Source organism: Ostrinia furnacalis, unplaced genomic scaffold (assembly GCF_004193835.3).
Source record: "Ostrinia furnacalis isolate ACB-3 unplaced genomic scaffold, ASM419383v2 OfSCF1653, whole genome shotgun sequence".
NCBI classification, from domain to species: Eukaryota; Metazoa; Arthropoda; class Insecta; order Lepidoptera; family Crambidae; genus Ostrinia; species Ostrinia furnacalis.
This window is the reverse complement of record NW_021131892.1, coordinates 562,107-584,989: the sequence shown is the minus strand read 5'-3', so window position 1 is coordinate 584,989 and position 22,883 is coordinate 562,107. Positions and strand designations below refer to the sequence as shown.

The 22,883-nt window shown below is 37.7% G+C and overlaps 2 protein-coding genes across 2 annotated transcripts; one reads left to right on the top strand and one right to left on the bottom strand.

The window, feature by feature from the left end:
- Positions 1–1,388: 1,388 nt before the first annotated feature.
- On the bottom strand, positions 1,389–19,046 carry Prp4k (Pre-mRNA processing factor 4 kinase). Its single transcript, XM_028305330.1, has 11 exons — positions 18,866–19,046; positions 17,502–17,555; positions 14,508–15,654; positions 10,528–10,668; positions 7,969–8,250; positions 7,433–7,521; positions 6,413–6,559; positions 5,735–5,888; positions 4,864–4,978; positions 3,564–3,940; positions 1,389–3,282 (listed from the first exon to the last, which is right to left on the bottom strand). Exons 2-11 carry the CDS (start codon positions 17,510–17,512, stop codon positions 3,076–3,078), a joined length of 2,670 nt encoding a protein of 889 aa, XP_028161131.1. The 5' UTR covers positions 17,513–17,555; positions 18,866–19,046; the 3' UTR covers positions 1,389–3,075.
- A 609-nt stretch (positions 19,047–19,655) lies between these two features.
- On the top strand, positions 19,656–20,995 carry LOC114353360 (uncharacterized). Its single transcript, XM_028305331.1, has one exon. It carries the CDS (start codon positions 19,679–19,681, stop codon positions 20,186–20,188), a length of 510 nt encoding a protein of 169 aa, XP_028161132.1. The 5' UTR covers positions 19,656–19,678; the 3' UTR covers positions 20,189–20,995.
- Positions 20,996–22,883: the final 1,888 nt, after the last annotated feature.

Here is a 22,883-nt window from a genome sequence, read left to right as displayed (position 1 = left end):
TAAATGACAATATTGAAGTATTTCGTACAAAGTTAAAATGATTACGAATTTTCACAGTAAACCTAACCGATGCAAATTGTATAAGCGCAGCGTATAAACAAGTAGTCAAACATTCAAATATGTTTAATGTATAAATTGCTCTCAATCAATTGCTCCTTTAAAATTACTATTGACCCACTATGTATGGCCGCTCTAACATTTGAAAAATGCACACTGATTTGACTAAATTTCTGCTTACTAATAACTTCAATCTGCAACATCATGCAATTAACTCTTAATTTAAACGACAATTAAAAAACTATTTTATTCATAATTATAATGAACCATAGACAATTATGGTGCATTATTTATAGAACTATTCCTTTTACAACGGCTACAAAACATTTATAAAATCGCCGGACTTCGGCCAGGGTGGTGTTAGTAAATTACTGCCAGCCTCAAAAAGATGTAGGTGTTTTAAATATATTCCTTAGATACAAGAAAACGATGACACTAAAGACACATCTTTTTATGGATGACGGCCTTGGACGAATATTCGTCCAAGATGACGGCCCATAAAAAATAACATTTCGTACTCGTTGCTCATTCAACATTTGCGATTTCACTACAATTTGCCATAGACTACATAGATGAATAGCCAGAAAACATTAAACACAATAAAGTTCTGTGATTACCAATAGGCCAATTTGATGTTTCCAAATTATTCACAATTCGACTTTTATATACATACAATACAAAAATTATAAATAATATTTTTCATATTTGCGTTTATTTGGTAGGTTAATTCTAAATTTTATGATTGAATCGATGGTGAATGTGATGAAAATTCATTTGTACTGTTTGAAATTAAAAGTGAAAGTAGTATTTAATTGTGATTTGACTTCTCAAAATCACTCGTAATTTAGGAAATATAAATACGACACATTTAATAAACGGCATTCAAGCCGGGCGTCATTTAATAATATTGAAATGATCAATAAATGATACTATAATAAGTATGCCAAGAAATGTTTACATGTTCAAAACACTCGCATCAATTGAAATATTTAAAAACATTTCAGTTCTTTGCTGAACATGACATGTATTCCTTAGGATCTACAGAGATCTGTAACAAATAAAGAAAAGCGTGAAGCATCCCGGGGCAAATGTGAAAATGTATGGAAACAACACGACGCGCTTCCGTCGACTGTGTGTCAGAGGCGTTAAACTTGGCACAATATCACTTTTAAAAATGACTGTACGTTGTACGTATACACAGAATAATAATAAGTACTACGTACAGAAAGATTTCTTGGAAAAGGTATTTAAAAAATGCATGTATGTAATTTAGCTTGTCTGCTTTATCTGTTTTTACGGCGAGAAAAATTCTAATAATTTCGGAAAACACCGGGCGAAGCCGCGGGCGGAAAGATAGTATGTTATAATTTCACATTTATAAAATTCATTAAACAAAATATGATTAATATGAACTAATTATTATCACATCAATTTGAAATATCTACAATCTACAAGCTTCGACGAAATATCAATTTATTAGGTACGCTACTAAGTTTAAAGTTTCCGGCACACAGCAGAGTGCGTACGACGTGAAGTTTTTATACAAATGACAAACGCCAGCGTATTTTGTGTGAGTGGTAGCATGGTCCTACGCATGACAAAAACTCAAATTGTATGAAATTATCTTCATCATCACACTAGCTGAGTGCGTTAGTTTCTCCAGCCAAAGTGCCAGTCTACCAAGCATAATCGAACAACTCTCATAATAGTAGGGCAGTAGTTATCATGACAACTACAGGTTGATTTTGTCATCATTATCCTATTTTTTAGGAGCGACTCGGAATCAGTAACTTAATCGATTTACGTAAAGAAATCATTTTTATGTTTTCGTATTTAATTATTTCTATCCGCTGCGTGGATAATTTGCTTCGTTCATTGAAAAATACGTATACACAGTTAACTACAAAGATTAATAGACAATGGTACGCGAAAATAAGTCTTAAACTTTAAAAATTAAGATATGGGCACCCGCGAATTAAATTTTCAATAATTTTTTTCGCGAAAAATACCGCGATTAAGAATAATTAAGAAAGTTGTATTGTTATATTGTTCTATAGAACTTATTAAAAACATTTGGATACTGATAACGGGCAGTGCAGGACCGTTCATTGTGGAAAACCTTGGGGGAGGCCTTTGTCCAGCAGTGGACGTCATTTGGCTGAAACGAACGAACGAACTGATAACAAAATCACCCTGTATATGTACAGCTCTAGAATTACGAGTTGTCCGTGCTTGGGGTACAGAGGCCTACGTTTCGCAGTGCTGTCAACAATGCTGATCATGCTAATGAGCACAACTCGTTGCCTTATGAACTACCAGTGTAAACATTTATGTACAGATTTGTGATTTCGGTCAGTGACCCGAAATTCCAGCCTCAACAATTTTAGAATGCTTCATTTTGATACTTTTAACAACACACATAACACCTATAATGTAATGAAACGGAAAAACGATTGTTTCTATGACAGCTTTTGTTTCTTTCTGTGAATGTCTGCATCGCACGCGCCGCAATAATTTAATTTGTTAATTTTGATCTAATTAAATAAATGGCAACCAAACCTTTTATATTTGTTACTTCATTGCACTTTAGAACACAAAATAACACCTGATTTGTTCACTGACGTCAATAAATATATGCCATTATAACAGAACATGCTTTCTATTCAACTAACCTCCACGGGATCTCCCCAAAATCGGCGCAGGCGATGTGGAATACGTGTAAATGTCAAAATAATTTTGCTAGACTATAATTTGTGACGTCAAAATTTTGTAGTTTCTAAATCAAGTGAAAGTACTTCTTTTTATAGAGGAACCAAATTAACGCTATATAAAACCTGGTTTTAAATTGATGCCCTAAAACAGAAAAGGAACGGTGTTAGGTTAGCATCTCTATAAGTTTGTGACGTCACACAAAGAGTGAAAACTGTCATAAAAAGGTACGTTTGTATTGACATCTTAATATGTAATGGAATCTCTAAACAATCGCGGAGGAAATGTTGTGATTAGATTAGATTTGATCTAAATCTTCTCTTGTATAAAGGGATGGGCTAAGCAGTGGTTGACGGACGCCCGCTTGGCTGGGTCCAGCATTAACATTCGTTCTAGAAGGTCCTTCAGCTGCGATATCTTCTTGGCTTCGGCCGGCGGTAGTCGGTGGTGGGGCGGCGCTAGTTCGGTCTGTAAATCTCTTGTCGGCTTTATACTGGACATGATGACAATTTTTTCCTGTAAATATAAAGATAACTATTTACAAACTCCTATATTTTATATGAAACGGTTTATCAAACTAATTTAAAAATAATGTATTTTAGATTAGGATTTTGTTACAGTTTCCAATATTGCATTTAATTGAGCGTTTACATGTTTCATATTACTTTACATATATTAAAAGTTATGCTTGTATACTTTCACCAGGGGAGATTACATCACCAGAGGCAATCGATTAAAATATTATTCGCCATGCAAATGATTAAAAAGAAAAAATAATTAAGACTAACAAAACTCACCCTTTCAGTAATTTTGTCCAGTTCATGGTATAAGAAGTTGCAATTGGTATCGAAGTGCTGCTCCTTGAAATGTCCTTTCTTTATGATTTTGTTCGGGAACTTTCCTTTGAGGTCCATGAAATACTTGAGCATTTCGTTGTTGGATTTGCCACTGAACATGATCTTTCCTGTGGACAGTTCGTATATTGTGCAGGCCGTGGACCACATGTCTATGCCGTGGTCATAGGGAACCCCCATGATGATTTCTGGAGCTCGGTAGAAACGGGAGACTAGGTAGGGGGTGATTTCGTTGTCTGTGACGTGTGAGGCTGCACCGAAGTCGCAGAGTTTGAGCATCAGCTTGCTATCATTCACCAGGATGTTGTCGGGCTTTATGTCTGAAAAAACGAAGTTTAACACTTATAGAAATAGATAAACATTTATTTCGGTTCGAACAATTAACACAGTTTGAATAAGTAAAAGGGTCAAACCAAAAATGGCCACTGCTCTATAGATAGTAGAACCCAGAACATGACGCTGTTATTCTGCGGAAGCCAAAACTTAGTTCAAATCCTTTTTATTTCTACGTGGTAAGGTACAGAGATCGGTTGGTAGCGTTGACGGATAACGCGTCGCACTGGCCTATTTGATCTTAAAATTATACACTGTATAGAGATTCTCTCTTGATTATTTCTAAACTATACAAGGTATCTAAAAACTGGGTACTAATCCTGAAAGTGCTTCACGAGCTCTATAAAACGGCATCGGTTACATTTAACTGCAACCATTGGTTCCCAAAGTGGGGGACGCGCCCCCCATGGGAGGCGCACAGACCTTTAAAGGGGCCGCGGGCCATCTGTGTACTTAAGTATAAAAACCTGCGACCGTTGAGAGAATGCATTCCAGACTGCTTGATACGACCACCAATAAATAATCTGGACTGGAGGAAGGGGGAGGGGTGCGGAATTTTTTGGCTTATTCCACTATTCCCCGTTGATAATCCCCGTCAACGGGGAATAGTGAACTTTTTGTTCACTAATCCCCGTTAACGCCAATTGGAGCTTATAATGGGGAATAATGAACTAAAAAGTTCATTAATCCCCGTTATATTAGGATTGTATTTTGAACGTAATGGGGATTAGTTCATTATTCCCCATTATAAGTTCCAATTTAAAGTTAACGGGGAATAGTGAACAAAAAGTTCACTTATCCCCGTTGACGGGGATTGTCAACGGGGAATAGTGGAATAAGCCAATTTTTTGTATGGTCGAAAGGGCGGCGCCTCTCGAATAAGTTTGGGAACCAAAGTCTAGACACTCACCAGCGTGCAGTATCCCGGTCTTCTTGAGCAGTTTGAGCGCGAGCAGCATCTGCTGAGTGTAGGAGCGCACCGCCTTGATGTGAATGCCGCTGTTCTTGCCGTATTTCTTGAGGACCTGGACAAATGGGATTAATTAGGCGAATTGACTATTTTTAAGGGGGGGAGGGGGGTATCATAGCATGAGTTAGTACCAGAACATTCGTGCCGCCACTTGCTGCTGCAGAAACAATATAACTGGATTATAGCTCCTGTTTCAAGGGACACTGAATCAATAACTTTGGCCTTTATCATAAAAGTATCATTATGATAAAGTGTGATAGAAAATTCAATTGGGCGAAGTTGCAAGGACCAATGCAATCTACATACTATGCCCGCCGACTTAGGCGACTTCACATCTCGTTCGAGTTGGAAATCGGCAACTTTTTTGGTAGTTGCTATCACCATCAGTGTGACAGTCACTATTATTGACAGCCGCGTGTAGACAGGTGTGTTAATTAGCAAGTAAAAATATTTCATTGTTTTACTACGATTTTCTAGCTGTCGAGCGACGCGAGGAAACTTAACGGCTTTGACACAACGTAGCGTATCGTGCACAACACGCGATGACGTGCGGCTGTGAGAATACGTTATGGTTGGTTCCATACTTGCACGTTCGGACGTACTATCGGCAACAGTGTTAACTGCCCATTGCCAGTCATGTCATCTCGTTCTATCGCAAAGAATCACCATTTGATGAGGGAGAGCAAAAACGGAAATGGATAGTTAACAGTAGTGTGGCCGTGTGTACGCTAAGCGGTAGGTACTTATCACGTATTGAGCGAGTGACGGAGGCCTGGTAAAACTGTCAGTGAATTAATGAATAAATACTTACTTCTCGCAGATTCATAGACAAGGGCTCGAGCACCATGCACAAGTGCCGCTTGTGGAAGAAGTGCCGGAAGAGCCGCAAGCAGTGGAACTTGTCGTCGGGATCCGCGTCGTTAAGCCGCTTCAGGATCTCCAGCTCACGGAGACCCGTCTTGTGCCTGGAGGCAACGAGTAAATGCAAATGTCATAAACAAAACAACTTCTTCTTTGTTGATGGCGGTGAACTTGTGCATTTTCGCCAATTTTGCTAAAACCCGTATGTGATGGTGGCGCCCTCTATTTACTTTTTTTTTTCTTTTAATATTGTATTTTTTTATTTTGTTTTTTCTCTTTTGTTTGTTTTTTGTGTATTGTCTCATCTCATGTTTGTTTCCAGCTCTCTCCAAAAATGGTCACCGCAGAATAACAGCGTAGTGTTCTGGTTTTATTTACCAGTCCAGAGCATGACACATGCTGAGCGGTGGCCAATTTTGGTTCTAACTTGTACTTGTTTTTTGTTATCTTGTTTAGTGTAAGGGCACAGCAGCTAGTGTCTATGTATAAAGCCCGGTCTCCGAGCATGTAGAATTTCGTCCAATGACCCCAAGCTACCCATCCTTATAGCTCGCGCGTAATTATGTTGCTGTCGCGCTCGCATACTCACTGCGGGCGCCCGTCGCTATAGTATAAAGTATCAACTCACATGATCTCGTTGTTGCGTATGATCTTGACCGCGACGTCTGTGTTGTTGCGCGTCTGGTCGCGCGCGCGCACAACATTCGAGAACACGCCTTGCCCGGTGTACCCGTACACGCTGTACCGGTTGTCGAGCGTCTCGCCGATGCGTACCCTGGGGGTACACGTTGACACAGGTATATTGAGGGGTACAAGTTTACACAGGTATATTGAGGGGTACAAGTTTACACAGGTATATAAAGGGGTACAAGTTGACACAGGTATATTGAGGGGTACAAGTTTACACAGGTATATAAAGGGGTACAAGTTTACACAGGTATATTGAGGGGTACAAGTTTACACAGGTATATTGAGGGGTACAAGTTTACACAGGTATATCGAGGAGTACACGTTTACACAGGTATATAAAGGGGTACAAGTTTACACAGGTATATTGAGGGCTACAAGTTTACACAGGTATATTGAGGGCTACAAGTTTACACAGGTATATTGAGGGGTACAAGTTTACACAGGTATATTGAGGGGTACGAGTTTACACAGGTATATTGAGGGCTACAAGTTTACACAGGTATATTGAGGGCTACAAGTTTACACAGGTATATTGAGGGGTACAAGTTTACACAGGTATATTGAGGGGTACGAGTTTACACAGGTATATTGAGGGGTACAAGTTGACACAGGTATATTAAGGGGTACAATGTAGTCGAATATTTCATCCAGGCGTGATGATGTCATGTCGTGTGGATTACTATGGTTTTCTTGTAAATTTAACTGTCGTACCTACTATCAGAAAAACTTGTCTATGAACTGCTAATTTGACAAGTTTGTGATCATAAAAATCAGACTTTCATGGCAAAGTTCTATTCTGTTCTAAGTCTGGGAGTAAAATTGCTGTTTGGGAATACGTACTCGATTCGATCGTATTCGATTCTCATTTCAACATAAAAAGGTATTTTCTGTACACGATTGCGGAATATTATGTTGATTATTTATAGACATAATTAAACAAATAAAATACAAATCTTACCTATAGTAGCCCTCGGCGTCATCCCAATTGTCTGTAAGCGATGGATTCTCTAAAGCGGTTTTGCTATTCGGTTTGCCAGCTGTGGGAGTCTGCAAGTAAATATTTATTTCACTATCGAAAGAATAACATTTATTTTCGAAATTGAAGTTCTAATGAACTAGAGGTCTACTCTGTAACGATTACAATGTATTAAGACTGTAATACATTTCCACTATTAGAGCTACCTGTGTTTAGTGACAGATATTGAAAAGGTATAGCGGAGTAAATCCTCTTATAGACCATTGGTACTGAACTGTCCTATCCGTGACATTGACAGCGGGGCGCCACCGTCAATACCGGATTACTGGTTCCGATTTTTGCCATGTTGGAAACCATAACCATATAGTTGAACGATGGTCGCGCCTCCCTGTCAATGAGTTTAGTGGGACAGTTCAGTTTAGGTCATCTATATCCGAAATCCAAATAACAATCGAATAATTTGATAACTGGTAACCCACCTTTTTGTTTGACTGTGAACACTGTATTTCGGTACTCACATCAACACTGTAGTTGTCTTGATCAGCGAACATGTCCCATTCACTGCCTTTATTGGATTTCTCCAGCTTTATGGTTGTCTTTGATTCGTTCTCTATGTTCTTTATGAGTGCTTCGCTCGTCTGCTCTTTGGGAGGCGATCCGATCTTCTTTTCTGGCTGAGTGTCCCGGAAAACCTTTATTTCTGGAGTGAGTGAGCCCTTGGTGGTGGCAGACTCGGTCTGCGGTATTGGCACGGGGTTCTGTTGCACCTGATTGGCATTCTGTTTGTCACCGCCTAGTCTCTGTGGAGAACAATTTTATTGTTAAAATATTAGGACGGTGTAGGGCTCAGTAATTAAGGTGTTCGCGAACATTGAATGCATATTGTAATGAGGGATTGAGTACGTACATTGAAGAATCTATTGATGTATCTTTGATTTAAACAAAAAGTTGTAAAAACTTTATTTTAAATAATAATACCAGGTAATAATAGAGCATTTATTGTTCTGTTATTCAGCACATATCAGATTCTAGTGCTTAGTGATAAATAAAAACACGATTTTAATCTGAATGTTAACAAAATGTAACATGAATCGGGCATAATAGTATCAATGGGAAGGGTTAAGCACAAAACAGTTGTCAAGGGCAACACACTGGCTTACGAGGGGTGACGTGACCCGCGCCCCCTGCGAATAACTGCTACATTTAATAGCGCAGTCTATTACGTTCATCTCAATCGATGTGAACACACGTTTTTTAAACGATAACAAAATCTTATTTAGTATTCTGAGAATATTTATAATCTATTAAAATATTCAAAGTTCCACATTATGTGGACTTTAACTATAGCAAATGTCAAAAATCTATCTAACTCCATACAAAACACACCGGTTTAATCACTCACCCTTTAGTATAATAAATGGCATGTATTTAAATGATCTTTTTAAATTAGCAAAAACGGCAAATAAAAAAATCACCATAAATGAGCACCAAATATTCAATATTGTGATACTTTTTTAAATAATTCGATTTGTATAAATTGTTTTTTGTCTATATCAAATAATCTTCAAAATAATTATGTTATGGTACTTATTTTTATTAAGTTGTAGTCATAAGGATGGAAACTATTTAAAGGCACTTGATGTTCAAAGATTTTTTTTTATTAAAAAAAGCATACTTAACACGTTCACACTGCGTTATCGGGTTGAATTGACCTTAGGTGCTGGATGCGTTGGTGCGGGATGGATAATATTCGGTCTTTTCAATAGTACGAAAGATAAATATTGTGTTGCAATTGTTTCGTCAAACACAGTAAATATTTGGAAAAAAAAAACTTATCAGGTCCTTACGACCCGATGTCGCACTAAAAGTAAACAAATATCGTTTAGTGCTTTTATCGTGTCTAATCGACCCGTTGACAGATGACTTCATGGTCACTGATCACGGTCGAGATCGGTATACTAAGAGAAAATCAACCTTGCGATTTGAAAAAAAATAAAGAGGTAAAAATTATGATGTCGGGTTCAGGGATGTCAGAAGTAAGAAATTATTTTACATAGCGCCTCTAGTCCCAAACTAAGCAAAGCTTGTAATTTAAAAAAAAATGGCAATGTACCATTCTGCTTGCTTATTGGCCGCTAAGCCCTTGGCCAACTCAGTAACCAATGACGGACGATTGTCACTCAACCACAAAGTACCGCGTAAATTAAAAGATATTTTTAATTAAAAATATTAACCAATAATATTTTTTGTTGGATCAAATATATTTTAAAGTTAAGTTATACATAGATCGAAATATATTTATTAGGTGATCAATATTAAAAGGCAAACTTGATATAAAAATCATCAAATTAACAAAATTAATGATCAATAACTAAAAAAGAGGATCAAATATTATTTTTGTTTACCAAATATTAAAAGAGTATGTTAAATATAAATATTATGTTACCTTTAATGAAGATCATTCATAATTTATCCGTAGATCAACTAATGTAGACGCAATAATTAAAATAAGGATAAAATATAATAAAAAACATCATTTATTTTTAAAAGTGCACATACAAAAAAGATCAATTAGTTTTTAGAGGATCAAATAATATTGTCCCATAATAAATATGTGGGACTCGTGAACGTCGTGTCGTTACAATCGTGATAGGAACCTGAATTCGGACCATTCCTGATTGTTTGATAAATGTAGTCTGATTAAAAAGGTTTGGATATAGCTGGATGCAGGTCGCCACCAACCGACCATTGTGGAAATCATTGGGGGAGGACTATTATAATCGTTTAGGCGCCATTGGTCCAATTCGCAATTGGTCTAATCGTGAAAAATTTACAAATTCGCGATTAGTCCAATTCGCGATTGGGCCAATTCGCTATTGGTCTAATTCGTAATTGGTCCAAAATAAAAGGATATCCAAAATGAAAAAAATAAGGAGGTTATTCAACTTTTACTACTATATGCAGAAAAAAGCAATTTGTCCCTATCGCGAATTGGACTAATCACGCCTAAAGGATCATACGTTATTATGTTCAGCAGTGGACGGTTATGGCTGAAATGATGATGATGAATAGCTAACCTTCATGAGTTGTTCCCTCTCCTGGCGCCGCCGCTCGATGATCTGCTGCTCCGTCTCTTCGTCATCATCAGTGTTGACGGAGATGTCCAGCTCCTCATCGCTGGAGCTCGGCACTATCTGGGCCACCTCGTTGGTAGAGTCCTGTGCAAGGAGTAAGTATTAGCAGAGTAAATACAAATGAGTAGGTCATCTTCGTAGAAACGCACCGAGCGCGGTTTGTATGTGAGCGCGCGCCAATACGTATGCGGTGCGCACGCACACACTGACAAAATTCGGGGCAACTCACCGCTAATCCACGATAAATTTTGTCAGTGTGTGCGACGTGCGTGCGCGCCGCATACGTATTGGCGCGCTCACATACAAACCGCGCTCGGGCGTTTCAATGAAGATGACCTACTCATTTGTATTTACTCTGGTATTAGGGAATCGGTAGGAAATTAATTTGTCAATATTGTGTTAGTAAAGCATTAAGATAAGTACCTACTCATAAAACTCATTTATTTTTGCAAGTAGGCTTTTAAAAAGCACTTACACGTCCCAGTATTAACCCTACTACATTAAGATAGGGTACTTGAATACAGCTACGATTGGTTTTATAATTTCGGTAATTGATAGCATTAAAATAAATAGCGAATATTTTAATAAATCTTTCTTTCTTATTTAGTCAATCACGGCACTTTGCGCTAATTATGCGAATAAATATAGATTCATCCTCCCCCACGAGATAGGCTCTGTTGTATTCCAATTTTATTACAGGTAAGTAACTTATTCACATTCACCCCAATAACTTTTAGAGAGACGTAGGGTGTATTATCCATGTTACTGTCTAATAAAAATACGAATTTATAAAGCGTATAGCTTAAATGCGTCTCAAAATAATAGTCGCAATCAATCATGTATGGAAAAATAAGATTTCGTAAATTCTCCATACAAAACGACAATATCAGAGGTTAACCTTTGTTAGTAAGTTTGTTAAGTATGTAAGTGCATAATTAGTCTACTACCACCACTAAAGATGAAACGTACAACTGAATGAGCAGTGGGTGTGATTTTGGCGAAGCGTTCTTAGTTGCAAAAATAGTTGTAAACAGCGTCAAATAGTTCGTAACACCCAAAATGACCCAAAAGTTTACAACACAACCTTATTTCAATTATAACAAAGACGTGTTGCGAACCTTTTGGCTACTTTGGTTGTTGTAACTATTTGACGCTGACTGTACGTACAGACGACAGCACATTGGACTATAAAATTTTGTTGCAAAATCATCTTTCTTACAAGTACGTAATATGCCACAGTATTTAGCTATTATAGTCCGGTCGCCGAGCACGTAGAATTTTGGCCAATGACCCCAAGCTACCCATCCTTATCGCTCGTGCGCAATTATATTGCTGTCGCGACTGTGCGACGGGCGGCCGCAGTGAGTGTGCGAGGGCGACAGCAACATAATTACGTGCGAGCAATAAGGATGGATAGCTTGGGGACATTGGACGAAATTCTACGTGCTCGGCGACCGGGCTTTAGATGTGACGCCATCTGCACATTGGTTCTACAATGGATAGCAATCTGTTACCAACCTAGGTTTTAGTAAGTATTTAGGTGAGACAGACTTAATGGTATAAATGGAGTGAATGATATTGTGTACCTATCAATGGTATGGAATAATAAAGGGTATATCTCATTACACTTTATTTTTAACCGTAATGGACAATCATGAAAATCATCGTGAATACAATTCAAAAAGTAATAAATTAATAAATACTTAATACTTAGCAAAGCAAAGACTGTTTGTATCACAAATCTGCAAGCTATTCTTATAGAATATGTTAAGCCTTAATAAATATGTATCTTAATATATGTTTGTGTGATTTTATAACTATTTAAACCCTGTTTAACCATTTTGACACAATTTTAATGTACGAGGGGCGGCTGAAAAGTTTTGAGCCTAAGTATCTTCAAGTGTTATTATTGATTCGCACTAAATTTAATTAATTTGCCAATAATCTCCTTAGTATATGTACAAAGTTTCATTCCATTAGCGTCATCACGCTTTTAGTAATTAATCCGTAAACATCATCAAGTCTCAGTCATCCGCGCAATGTACGAAATTGAAGTACACAGTTGTCATAAACTTCCTCAAAAAGAGGAACAAAACGCTGACGGTTACATTTGAAGAGACGTCTACAGTTTATGGGAAGTCTGGGCCTTCATTTGCCATCATGAAAGATTGGATCCGATAGTTCAAGCATGGCAGGGAGTCGCTAAAAGATGACCGCAAGTCAGGGCGGCCAGATATCGCCATTAACGAATAAAATAATGAAAATTTAAAGAATCTTGCTTTAGAGATCCGCGAATTAAGCTGTGACAGATAGCTGAAGTCATAGGCATTAGCAAGGAACGTATCGGCGATATTTTTCATACTCATTTGCACATGAAATAGGGGTGCACGCGATAGGTGCCAAAAATGCTCCCGCCGCTCGACAACCAGCGTCGAGTCACAACTTCGCAGGAGCTTTAGGACATCTTTGGCCATAATCCTAACAATTTTTTTTCTCACATTGTCACTATTGTTAAATAGTAGATCCGGCAGTACGATCTAGAGTCAAAATAAGAGTCAATGCAATGGATTCAAAAGAGAAAACGCCGCCGCGGCAATTCAAAGTGGAGTGATCGACACCCAAGCTCATAGCCACTATTTTTGGGATTGTGGAGGAATTTTATTCATTGACTACCTACTTAAAAAAAACTATAATAAACGGGGATTATTATGCTGTACTGTTGATAAGAGTGCGTCAAGTGGTTGTTGAAATATTAAAAGGCAAACTGGCGAAAGGAAATCTGTTATTGCAAGACAATTAGCCCGCGCACACCGCGCGTGTTGCATGGCTTGCCCCGGGTAAAACTGGATTTTAAGAAATTAATCACCCACCACACAGTTTAGTCCGAATCCTTACCTATTTTGTCTAATTCCCAAATTGGAAAAATGACCTCCAGGAACGAAGATTTTTGAGTGACAAAGAAATGAAGGCGGCGTTAAAGGCTCATTTCGAAGGCAAAGATTGCGATTTTTTTTTCAGTGGGTTAAAAGCTCTTTTACACAAATGTAAGAAGTCCGTTGTAGTAGAGGGAGATTAAATAGAAAAATATATTTTTTATACTTTTCTATCGGCGTTTTTAATACCCTAGGCTCAAAACTTTTCAGCCGCCCCTCGTACATGTGAATTCTGATTTCTAATTCTCACACATTTCGTATTAAAATTTATAATTAGCAAGGAATATAATATTTTGGTCAGAAATAAGGCAAGCTTAAAGTACAATAGTCAAGTACCCTATATCTTAAAATTATGAAAACTAAGAAGAATCAACTTGTGTAACACAATTAGCAAATATAAATGTAAATTACAATGATATACATATTTCATTTTATGAAATGTATTATTAATAGTAGAAACTGGACGATAAGATTTTTTCATTATTATTAAATAATAATTTTATTCTACATTCGATTACCTACACATAATTTTTTTTTATCACCGAAAATACCATATTATATTTCATTTCTCATTGTGTATAATAATAATTTTCCATGAAAAACAAGATGAAATCTTTCAAAAAAATTTCACTATCCTACGAGTATACTTATCTAGGCAAACCATTTAAGTAGTATGGAACATGGATGGAATTAGTTCCTTTTGCCATTCGCAACGCAATATAGATTCGGAACATTATTTAGTAAAGTTGGAACAGATCCCTAGAAGTAAAATTTTCAAAATATTATGAAACTATTACACCGAAGAACGGGTTTACCGTCGCGTATCATTCATACTATAAATTGTAATTTCGATGCGCACTTGCGTAACTTAAAGCTGAATTATGGTGATATTAATGAGTTAGGCATGGAAAGGCTGGAAGAGTTAGTAAGTGTTTAGAAGCGTTGCAAAAGCTTTTTGGTGTGCGATGATTGGTGGAACGATATGTGTACCTGCCGTCTGTCCCGGTCGCCCCTACCGATTCGGTCCCGCGACCGGTCTCTGTACCGATCTCGGCCACGGTCCATCGACCGGCGGTCTCGGTCGGAGAACCGGCGGTCCCTACGCGTCACCGACCGGTCTCTGGATCTTCGATGCCGCGCCATATCCCGCTCTCTACGCCTTAGTTCCGAAGACCTGCGCTCTCTCTCCCGCTCCCTTCCTCTCTCTCTCTCCCGCTCGCGCTCCCGGATCTCCCTCTCCCGTTTCTTTTCCCGCTCCCGCTCACGCTCCCGCTCCCGCTCCCGCTCACGCTCCCGCTCTCGCTCCGCCTCCTGCAACTTACGACGTTCCCTCTCTTTCCTCTCCCTATATTCTCGCTCCTCTAACCTCTTCTCCATTTCTTTTCGATTCTCCCTGTTTATGATTTCCCGCAGATCTTCCTCCGGCCGTTTCACCTTGTACTTATCACGCTCCGAAGACCTATCTTTACTGGTTTTGTGTTTGCTGCTCCGTTTCGATTCCTCCCGGTCCTTATGCCGCCTGTACGACGGTGACCTATCATTAAAGGATCCGTCAGTCTTATGTTTAGAGTCTCTGAAACTTTCATCATCACTTTTGTCTGAAAAATAAGCAACCAAACGAGCTTGCAGAAGCTCTTTCTGCTTCATGAGCTCTTCCAAATTCAAATCATCTTCAATCATAGTCAACTCTGGACTAGCACAATCTTCCTGATAGTTTTCTGTCTCCGAATTCGAAGATATAATTTCTAAAGCGTCATCTTTGTCGATGGATCTTTTTGAGTGATTGTTTCGACTACTACTTCTAGGTTTTGCAGATGCGTCACCGTTTTTGGTTTTCACGGAGCCAGAGCCGAAGGAATCGGAGAGCGGCGAATGTAGGGAGCCGTGCTTCAACGAAGCTTTACATTGCTTTGACTTTTTGATCAGTTCCTCAACGTCTGAGAGAGAGGTCTCGCTTTCGGGCTCGGGTTTGGGGCTTTTGTGTTTTTCCTTTTTGGACTTTTTCTTCTTTTTGTATCCTTTTTCATCACCATTGTCTTCTCTTTTCCTTTTCTTGTGCTTCTTGGTTTTCTTCTTCTTCTTGACTTCTTCATCAATGCTCTCTCCTGTGGTCGACTTCTCCGATTCAGGTTTTGTTCTGAAACAATTCACACGACAGATTGTACTTACAAGCGAGGGCTCCACACTCTCCGGGACATCTTCACTTCCATTGACAACATAATGAACAACTCTGCAATAGTGAATCTTGATAAATGTTTGGTTTATAGCAACCGATAAAAAACGCAGTTCCTAATGTTCCGAGCAGATAAGCGGAGCACTAGGTCCAGAAATTAAATTTTACTTTTGCTTTTTTCTCAGCCTTTCTACATGGAACACTTAAGAAATAAGAGTTACTAGGTATACTCGCTTGGTTTTTACGTTAGATCCGAGGAGTTGTATTGATATATTTATAGTGAAATCCATGTTGTTCATTTTGATGTTGTACGGAAGTGCCATTTTAAAAAAATTAAGTCATTTTGTGGGAAGAAATATTACATAAACATGTTTTGTTGTGGTTTTGTAAAATATCGATGGGTTGATATCAAAACTGACATATTTTGATTAAAAACCATAATGCAAGAAGAACTGTCAAGATCCTACAAGGTAGGAGTCAAAAAGTTTAATAAAATATATTCATCATGCGCACCGTCTTGCACCGCCGATTTTGGATTATGCTCGTATTTACAACTTACCTCCATCCTTTAAAGATGGACCCATACACGAAACGGCATGAAAAATTGGAACAATGTTTCTGGTACAGCCCTTCATGAGCTGCTAAGCATGTGTGCAAGTCTATGGTGCAAGTCGACCTTCAAATCTAGCATACCTAAGTGAAACGAAAGACCTAGTAGGTAATTTTCCAGACTGGGAGAATCAGCTATGTTCTTGGCAACAAATATAAAACATAGCTACGATAGCCGAACGTGAAGGGGTCGGAGTGGCCGACTAATTTGTGCAATACAAATTGCTAATAATCTTTAAAAAAAAAATCTATATTTAAACTTTGTACCTACATACATGCTTACGTAGCACGTGAACGCAACACTGGCTAAGGCGGTTATCACACTGCGCCGCGCTCCGCCGCGGAGCGCGTGATTTTTATACAAAAAATCACGCGCGCGGACGCGTTGTCAGTGTGAAGTGCCGCGCGTGTTTTCTATACAAACTGAGGTACTTGCATACAATGATTAAATCTGTCGCCCCGCGCTCCGCGGCGGAGCGCGGCGCAGTGTGATAACCGCTTAAGCCGTATCTGTAAATTTCTTGTGTCAGTGCGCATGCATTTTACCTATCTCGAATAGTCTCGAATCTGATGTCAAGGAGATACAATGTATTGTAACACTACTAGACAATAAAATCAATATGTAATTCCTTGACATGGTTATAAGAGAAAATCAATAGTCTTGAAGCAAGGGTGTTTGTGGGCGGCAGACGGCCGTGGGCGAAAGCTCCCACTTCTAAGTATTTTAAGAAATCATCCCAAGTAATATTTACAATATAGGACAAGCAATAAACATGTTATCTCATCTATTTGGCTTTCAGATATTGCTACGTTTTATGTTGTCTTCAAGAGCCAATCAATTACTGAACTTTTTCCAGCAAACTCTCTTCCTGGCTCAGTCTACAAATCTTTGGGCGAGACTGGGAATGCCTTGTCTTTTCCTTCGATTGTACTGTAGTCCACCTTCTCCACTTAAGGCCTGTGCGAGTTCGTTTGCATGAGTTTCCACTTTCTCCTGGTATTTCAGGCTTACCTGTACTAATTTCTCACGAACAGTGTTTATGCCTAGGTCAAGATACATGTATTTGTTGCTAATACATTTGATTGGGGTATGCTGAGCATGGTTCTAAGTGCTTTACTTTGGAATCTTTCTAGTATAACACATCACACACAATAACATCGCAATGCAAGATACTTAAACATAGGAAATAGGAGGTACTCACTCTTTGCCCATTGCTGAAGTTTCCCTCTCACTTATTTATACCAAATACCGAAATCTGTAACAAAGAAAAAAACCATAAGGCAAGAGTAAATTGAAACAGGTTTTAAGCTTTAAACTCTGTCTGTCTGTCTTGCTTTCACGCCTAAACGACTAAATCGATTGTGATGAAATTTGGCATAGAGATAGTTTGAGTATCGCGAAAGGACAGAGGACAGTTTTTATCCCAGTTTTTTAAACAGGGACGCGCGCGATGCAGTTATTCTGTGACAGGCAAAATTCCACGCGGGCGAAGCCGCGGGTGGAAAGCTAGTTAAATATAACATGTAAAAAATTAAAATTATGATGTAATATATTATTGTATGTTGCAACGATGACGTAATATTGAGCATGGTTCTAAAAAAAGGAATATACATTCTGTAAATATTCATGTGATAGCCCGCTAAGAAGATGGGGGGAAAGAGATGCTTCGTAATGAGCCCCATGAGTCAGTTATGAGGAAAAAGACAAGAGTTTGGATTGCAAGTAAGTTCGTTGTGTCCTCAACTTATTAATTCCAAACTACAGCGGCAATGTGTACTAAGCACTATTGCAAATTACTCGGGCTACATTTATTAATGTTTTGACTGTTATTCCGATTATCATTTGGTGCGTTTTTGATCTAGAGACCAGTCAACGTGCTTCACTTTATTTAATAATTAACAAACACTTTTAACTAACGGGCATACATATCAGTGTGCCACCAGGCCATTAAAATAAAGATAAAAGTTCAGAAAATTAAATAATAAGTACATTCGCAAAATTATGTTGATACATTAGAAATGTCTGGTTGTGTAGCTTACACAGGCATCAGACTATAAGCTGTCACCCTACGCTCGAAGCTATTTCAATGAAATTGGAAAACACTTTTATGAGAATCTTAAAAGCCAAGGGTTACTGAAAATTCTAGTCCACTGTTACAAACCTACTGACTTGCCTGAGAGTAGGGTCAGATGTGGCATATGTAGTGGATTTATTTATGTGGATTGACAGATCTCAAAATTAACAGGAAACAGTCGCAATTTGAAGCTGTTTTAACTTGTTTTAGGTTATGTTAAAACAAGTCACTTTGCATTTAATAGTTTACAGTTGAATTGTTATTCGTCTTCCGACACAACAAGAACCTTATGCGATCGAAAATGCCGCTTGACCATCAATGATATAACACCAGCTTCGCAAGTAAGACACGCAAACTGAGCCATGGCGCTAACATGGATTTTTTTTACGGATTCATTTCATTGCCAAAATTTAACGTAGCATGCTTCACTGAGAATTGCAAATAACATGTTTAAACTATTGTTATAAATAAGTTTAGTATTATTTACACACAAAAAATATGATTCTTCTGCAAACAGTGTCAACGCAAATACTTTTGAAATGTAATGGCAGCAGGACAAATGTTCTCCACGAAAGTATTATAGAAATGAAATTTGTCGAGTGATTTATGATTCTATATAGGATAAATTAGAACTAAATCTGGAATAAAGAATAAATTGAAAAAAAATCCAAACGTGACATTTACCGTACAACAATCACAGGAACATTTATGTTTTTTTTTACTGAATGAATGCATGCACTTATTTAGATAGCAAAGATATAACTTTAATTCGTAGCCAAGAACTAGCTCAGTTGTAACTCTGAAAATCGCATATATAGCCATTGCATTTCCGTAAATGTTTGTCATAGTCAATTACTATGAAAAAATAAAGCTGCTTGTTTATGCTCACTTGGCTTGGCCTTGGCACTTGGCTTGGCTTCCTTAACTTCTTGACTGACGCCAATGCGCCATGTTTGTGTTTTTCGGATTTGGCAGAAAAAGCACGTCTACGATAATATAATTCTCTGAAATGTTTTTGTAAAAACACTAAACACATAGTTATTTCATATTCTTCTTCAAGATTAGTTTACGTTTAAAAGTGTAAAAACATATTTTAATCTGGGTTAAAATACATAGCACCAACCACGACTTTGAAAACTTGAAACTAGTTTGGTGAGTTTTTGTGTTGTGTGCTTGAATGCTTCATTTACCCAGATTCACCTCATAATCTCGTTTGGTGTTACACACCTAAATCGGTGATTATTATCGTCGTTTACATATTATCTTATTATTTTGTTGCAGGAATATTATATTTTTCGAAGAAGATGCCTACTATACGTAGATTCTGCTGCGATGACGAGACTGGCGAAATTATGACTTACATGGTAAACGATGAAACTGGTGAGCCTTTCGTAGAGAATGACTCTCCTGTGCACAGTGGATCGAGAAGAATACAGCAAAGAGCAGAGACAGTCAAGAATGCTAAGTTTCCGAAAGGGTATATTACTAAAACAAAGAAGTTTCAGTCTTTGAAAGAGCGCATCATTGCTGGTTCCAACATATTCAGCCACAGACTTCTCCTTCTACCGACATTGACCGTATTTCCTGCATATGTGTGCACTTTTATTGTTATGTTAGAAGTATATCTTCATTTGTGCTGTCATAAACACAACAAACATTTGAAAGATCCGAATTTGTACTATCGCAGCCCTTTTCACATGATAACCAGCACCTTTTGTGGTGTGTGTCGAGACTGTGACACTGCTTCGCGGATCGGCCAGCTCCAAGACCAGAGACGCAGTCGATATGATTACTTTAGGAGCATTGCCATTTAAATATGCATGAAATATTACTACAAAAGACAAGATTTAATTAGTGGTTGCGGTAATATAAATGAATAGCAAAATCATTTTCAGATCAAATGATTCTAAACCATTCTGTAATGTAAAATTTGAAAGATTTCACAAAGGAAGTTTACATAGTTGAAGTAGAAACATTTGCAGCAAAACAGTAATTTAAAAGCAGCCTACCTATTCAGTGTAGTCCATTTAAATGATAAGTCTGTTTTAGTCTTCCATTACATATTTGTCCTATTGAATTGATGATATTTTTGTGCCTGTATCTTATAGTTACATAGTTTAGTAAAAAAATTTGGCTGTGATGTCATAAATTTTAAAACTTGCTTATATCAATGTTAACTATGTAGATTTAGCAAGGTGCTGGGTTAATAAAATCTCTCGGTATTCTAGGTAACGACAATGTAGCATTTGTATATGTATGGAGTTTAATGTAGTAACGAGAAACTATAGTAGTAGATAGGTTAGTACATAAAGTATTAAGATACCTATTTAGCTTGTAACCTGAAACTGCAAGTGCGAATTCATAACATTAATGTTACTATGTCTCCTCAAAATGTGAAATTCCCCTAGGTAGCTAATAAATATTAAGCTCCCTATAATCATTATAATTGTTGAAATTCTGATAATTTAATATTGTGATTCTAGAAAGTACATGACATTATATTATTAAAACGGTGTTGGTGTTTAAAACTTTTAATGATCTGGTATTGTTAGGATATTTTTGTCATTTATTGATATTATTAAGTGTACTTTACTGCTAATAAAGGTTTTATTGATAACAAATAGTTGTTTATCTGAGATATGAAATGAAATTAGCATTCCTTGGCCACTCATGGCGCAATTTGAAAAGGAGTAGGTACTAAGTAATTCTCATAAAGTCGAAACTTATATACTCCTTAGATTATTAATCCAAAGCTACATCATAAGTGCCTTTTTTCAGTGATGCGTGCAGGTCGCATGCAGGCTACCCGCATAACTGCATTTCATTATTTTTACGATTACGCGGGCTACATGCATGCAACCAGCACCGTGATTAAATACGTAGTACGCCACAGATTAGAGAGACCAGGATCCGCATGCGTACCGAAATCCCCATCACAGGAAAAAGGCACTAAATTATGCTGACCAAATCTTGTTTTGCTTATATGGAAATAACTAATGAGATGCACTGCCTGGATTAGACATGAGAGCATAATATGCGAGCGTATTTTTTATTATACTTATTGACGAAGTAGGTTTATGACACTGTTATATTCCAAAATGGCTCACTTGTATCACAGACTTGTATTGGGAAAAATTCCTTGAAAGTACCCACATTTTAAGTCTAATGAAGTGACCATGCTCAAGATGCCTTAGAGATTTGCGAAGGGACAACTTAGGAGGGTTTAAATGAAATCAGTAACACTCAAGATCTCGTACAAGATTAATGCAAACGTTTTCTGCCGAATTCTCCCTAACCCACCCAATATCATGTTTTATATTCTCTGCCTTGGGTTAATTAACACTAAGTTTTTTGTTTACTTGGTTACATTGCTTTGGTAATTAAATAATTTTATGTACCTTGGAAGAGTTATCGATTGTTGGTCTAATGGCGGCCGCTGCGGTAGCGAAAGTAATGAAAACCACTCAGGTGCGTGGGTGCTCTCTCAGGATCACATCGATCAATACCTTCGAGATAGAGGGTTGTTATATGCCTAAACTTTTTTCCTACCATCTTTATATCTAAATTATTATTTAAATACAGGGTGACTTGTAGTGATTGACATCCATGCTATGGCAATATTTACTCTCTAATCTGTGCCAACCACCACCCCAAGTACTGTGACGTCACTGCGAGCAGTGGCAAGCTCCAAATGAGGATTTGCAACCAAATATTAATAGTTATGTTAATGCCTGGGCAAAATTCAACCATTTATGATTATTTTAATTACTTAGTATGGAAAAATCATACGGAGGCAGCTTTAATTCTAAATCAGATAACATTTAAAAGTTAGGTAATAATTTGAGTTATTTATTCAAAGTCAAAGTTTTTTAATGTAGAACTCAGGAACTGTCCAGGGCGTGCTTAAACACGTCCAAAATAAGCTTGCCCTACCAGTACCACCCCACTTCGGGATAACATGGGCTGGTGCTGAGAAGTGGTGGAAGAACTCAATCTCCGTTGTCGGTTGTCGGCCTATATTTCAATAGATTTCAATCAAATTCAACAAATAGGTACTTCGTAATAAGTGCGAGCTAGCCAGGTAAAGTCACGCACTCTTGTGCCTTATATTAGGATTTTATTTTTAACGTAATGGGGTTGAACTTTTTAGAATTATTCCCCATTATAAGCTCCACTTGGCGGTTACGGGGATTAGTGAACTTTTTGTTCACGGGGATTTTCAACGGGGAATAGTGGAATAAGCTCAGATCATAGAAGAGGGAATAATAAACCAGTAAAATGCCTTTATGTCAAGTAACTAAAGTACTAATCTTGCAGTTTCAATATCAGTAAGAAAGAAAGAAGCCTTATTTTTCTTACAGCACAAGCTCAGAACTGAGTCTCAAGGTGTAAAGGACTCCTTTGCAGACAATTTTAAAAAATCCATACAACAAAATAATTAGGTCTTATAAGTTGAAAATTTGCCTAAGCATATACGTAACTAAATTGTCTGCATGATCTGTATCAATC

What these genes read in the sequence shown, in the direction of transcription:
- Prp4k (XM_028305330.1), bottom strand. An exon ending in GCGACCGGGACAGACGGCAG is followed by an intron (nt 10,669 to 14,507) that starts GTACACATATCG and finishes CTCCTTGCACAG; the next exon opens with GACTCTACCAACGAGGTGGC. An exon ending in TGGACAAAATTACTGAAAGG is followed by an intron (nt 3,283 to 3,563) that starts GTGAGTTTTGTT and finishes TTATATTTACAG; the next exon opens with GAAAAAATTGTCATCATGTC.
- LOC114353360 (XM_028305331.1), top strand. Translation starts at nt 19,679, where the DNA reads ATGCCTACTATACGTAGATTCTGCTGCGATGACGAGACTGGCGAAATT.